The 3,938-nt window shown below is 49.3% G+C and overlaps 1 protein-coding gene across 1 annotated transcript; it reads right to left on the bottom strand.

Annotated features, from left to right (window-relative positions):
• Positions 1-2,047: 2,047 nt before the first annotated feature.
• LOC104511188 (T-box transcription factor TBX22-like) lies at positions 2,048-3,498 on the bottom strand. Its single transcript, XM_010153687.1, has 2 exons — positions 3,456-3,498; positions 2,048-2,658 (listed from the first exon to the last, which is right to left on the bottom strand). The coding sequence occupies exons 1-2, from the start codon at positions 3,496-3,498 to the stop codon at positions 2,048-2,050; spliced, it is 654 nt and encodes a 217-aa protein (XP_010151989.1).
• Between the last annotated feature and the right edge of the window lie 440 nt (positions 3,499-3,938).

Here is a 3,938-nt window from a genome sequence, read left to right as displayed (position 1 = left end):
GGAATGAGGTGGGTCCTGTCAAAGAGAGCATTTGCTCGGCTGATGGAATTTATCTGACCTCAATTTAAACATCTATCGCTGTAAAATTGTCCGTACCGAAAATACCTATTCTAGCCATTATCAGTCGCGTTTGTAACCATATTTGTTGGATCACCAGGTCATGGCCAGCAACTCTGGAATATCTTATGCAACCTCAAATATCTGGAAAATTGGAAGTTACCCATTGCATCCACCCACGAATCCGTGACTGATCTGGAGGAGCCTTCCAGCTCCACAGAACGACGACCACATGCGGGAGCCGGTACTCGGTCACTCAGCCCACGGGGAGCAGAGCTCTGCAGGGCCTGTCCCAGCGCCGGCAGTGGACTCGCCTGCAGGAACTCGGTCACCACCGATGACGAGGGATGGCTTGGAAATAAGGAGTCCCGCATGAAAAAGAAGTTTTTTGGGTTTTTTTTTAATAAAAATAGTGAGATAAACTGCTAAGAAACAGCACAAGAAAGCAGGTTTGTTCATTTTTACGGTTGTACAGACCAGCCAGCAAGTCAAGAAGGGCCCAGTTTCATACTGGTATCACTGGGGGTTCTGTGAACACCCTTAGCAGGTGTTGGTTGATTTTTAAGCAAAGTCTCATGACAGTAAAAGTGCAGCTTTTTGTTATTTTAACAGCTTTTGGTATTGCTTGTTCAGTTCTTAATTTTTTGTCTGTTGTGGAGGAAAGTAAAACCAAAACTCCGGTACCAGTTTTGATTCTCAAACCTGCGCTTAATCCCTACACAGTGCTGGGTTATGTTTGTAAATACAGGATCTTCTTAACTTAATTCCAAAATGCAGCCGGTCCATGCAAATTCAGCTTCAGGTAGGGACTGAGGATCGATCAAATACAGAATAAAACCTGTGCCCCAATTTCTTGCGAGTTATATTGTGCCCTTGGGAGCTAGAGCTTATTTACAGGAATAAGAAGAATATCCACAGGTTATAATAAAACAAACAGGACTTTTGGAAGTCTTAGGGCCTGTAGAGTTGTAATTCTTCAGAAAGGATCTGCTTTCTCCCCAGGATCGAGCCAGGAGCAGCCCTGCCCCTTCCATCAGGCACAGGCAGGCGGATGTGACCCCAGGCAGATCTTCTGTGCCCCCCGGGCTGAAAGCGCGGGGTAGGAGGAGTGTGCTGCACGGAAAAGAAGTTTTTTGGGTCCCAAGTTCTGGGATGTATATGTATTGTACAGTTCTGAGGTGTATTCCCCATGTCTCCCAGCATGGATCCAACTCGCCGTGGGGGAGACGCATGACCGCCCGTCCTCTGTTCCTTCCCGCCGTGTTGTCAGTGCTGCAGCCGCTCTGCACTAACACCTCCAGGAGCAGGAGCGCGGAGGGGAGGGCTCTGGGGGCACCACTTTCTCATCCCCACAAGGTAGGAACACGTGTCTTTCCCGTTTTGCTTTACCTCGGCAACAGGTACTTGAATTTTATGTCCACACTCTGAAAAACAAGTCGCCTGGGTCCTGGAGCAGCAAGGCACTTTCATGTCATTAATTAGGACTCGTTAAAGCCAAGGGAACCGGAGAACACGCTCGAGCACTTGGCCAAATACGGCTCCTTTGCTGACCCATGGTCTCAGATAGTCCCCTTGAGAGTAGTGGAAAACGCAGGCAGGGTGAGCAGCTCACTGGGGCTTTGAGCTAGCTGCAGGCAAGCCAGGTAGGCAGTTCCAGGAAAACTTATTTGTAGAGACGTATGCGCCTACGGTCCCACTTCAGAGTGCAAGTGCGAAAAAGGTGACCGCGCAGTTTGCTCGTAACACGCAACCACGACACAAACATCGCCGCAAGGTATCACCTTGCTGCGGATCGCCTCAGACCCTCCACGGTCCCAGATCCTCCCCCTCCCCACAGCACGACACGTTTGCCCACAGGAAAGTGGAATGCCTGGAGATACCGCTCCTGTCCCATGCGGTATTTCATAGTCAATAGCTAGCGAGCCCTGGGGTATGAAGGAAGGAAAGGCTTGCTTTACACATCAAGGCCTAGAAATATTATAGAATCCCACTAAAGGCAATGGTTAATTGTCGGGTGCCAGTTGGAGTGATTACATCTGCCATCTCTCAGAGAAGCTGGAATGCTGTCACTCACTTTGAAATGGCTTGCCGCATTCATCAGTCTGGATGGCACGGAGAAGTTATAACCGTACAAGCCATATGGAGGATGTAAAGAACAATTAAGTGCTTCCCGAGCAACGGGACTTGATGGGAAAATGTTTCCAGATGCATGTAATCCATACAGCATTTGACTAGCAGGATTGGGTACTTGTAGACACTGCCCGTTTAAGTCTTCAGCTTTGGCATTTTTCAGATTTGTTATGCCGAGGGAAGATAGTTTTGGCATATCCACCATGAAGGGGGGTAGAAGATGCGGGTTGGTGCCTCCCAGTTTTTCGTGGCTTGGGAAGATGAGAGACTGTTGTCTCAAGAAGCTGGTAGGGCAAATCTTGTAGTAGAGGGGCAGGTTGAAGTTGTGTAGGTAGGTCTCGGGGCACGAAACGCCGATGTTACTCGCTGACAAGTGGAACGTAGGAGGGGAGCACGATGGAGAGAGCAGGGGGTTGAGGGGAGAGGGCGTCCCACCGCTGGAGGTCACCGGCGAAGAACTGGAGCTCCCACCTGAAAACAAAAACAGAAATCATCCAAGCTGGGCTAGCCGATGTTCCCAGGCAAGGAACCCTTGGAGGACACCTGCTCCCACTCCGCATCTACCTGCTGCCAGAGTCCATCCAAACACAAACCCACTCCAAAAAATCAGCTCCTGGAAAATGGGAAGATCTGTCCATAAATTATTTGCTGTTGCTCCGTGGTGCTTGTCTAAGAGAAGTGCTCATGTGAGTCTAACCCCATTCATTTTACCAGGACGGCTGTGAGGTTCAGCTCACACATACAGGTCCCTGCCGGGTCTGCGCCTCGCTATACGACCGACAACCTTCTCCTGTTATACGTACACTATTGCTATTTGAGTGTCCCTCTCTTTTGTGCAAAGTACAGGCAGCTTTTTCTCCTTGTATATAAGAACAAAAGAATGTATTCAGCCTGATGGAGAAATTTCTGTACCTTCCTGCTCACAGGAATTGACTAATTTTACTTGGCTTCCCATGCAATTCGAAACATACCCTCAAACACTAAAGGTGTCTGCAGAAACTTTAAATGCACGTGTCGTTATAACATTCGCCTTTCTGAAACGAATCAATGAACACTTTCATAATTCGGCAGAAAAGCGACACGGGCTGGCTTCGCGCGTGTGAGCGTGTAACACCCCTGCTCAGCACCAGCTCCTCCAGAGCAACATCAAGAGCCAAAGCGCCGAGGCAGCGGCTGCGCTGGAGTGGGACGGTGCTCTGGTGCTAAACAGATGCCGGTTTAACATAACGCCGTCTAAGAGCCGTATGGTTCTGCTGCACATTCATTACCACATTCTTCCAGAGGTTTGTTCTCCTCCCCCTTCATTTTCATCGCTTACCAAAGTCACGGGGAAAGGAAGGACGGGAATGTGGGCTCCATATCGTTCCCTATTTACAATTAATGTACTGTCCCGATGTGCTCTGGACAGACTTTACGTACAATCGGGAGCACAGAACCAGCTGTATAACCAAGCCATACCTGTTAGTTTACCAAACCTTTAAAAACCACACAGAGCTTGGACATGGTACAAATTAATTTTGCAACCCCCCAGCAAACAGAGTATCTTACAGGTCGGGCTATTAATCCGGGAACGTTTCATGCCTCAAACGTCTCACCCTTCACCGCCAATGTCAGTGGCTGTTTCAGTACTGACAGCAGCAGGGGTGGGTGCGGGCAGGGGTCTGGTCCTCTCCCGATGTGCGTGTCCTGATGTCCCCCCAGGACTCAGGGACTTCTGGTCATGTAAAATGACGGGACTGAGCTGACGATTT

This window comes from Eurypyga helias, unplaced genomic scaffold (assembly GCF_000690775.1).
Source record: "Eurypyga helias isolate BGI_N326 unplaced genomic scaffold, ASM69077v1 scaffold29626, whole genome shotgun sequence".
Taxonomy (NCBI): Eukaryota; Metazoa; Chordata; class Aves; order Eurypygiformes; family Eurypygidae; genus Eurypyga; species Eurypyga helias.
The sequence above is the reverse complement of the archived record's forward strand: the minus strand, read 5'-3'. Positions and strand labels throughout refer to the sequence as shown.

Bases quoted from the DNA above. Each gene is read 5' to 3' on its own strand.
- LOC104511188 (XM_010153687.1), bottom strand. From the start codon at position 3,498: ATGAAAATGAAGGGGGAGGAGAACAAACCTCTGGAAGAATGTG. The intron at 2,659-3,455 runs GTAATGAATGTG...TTTTGTTTTCAG, and splicing joins CAAACCTCTGGAAGAATGTG to GTGGGAGCTCCAGTTCTTCG.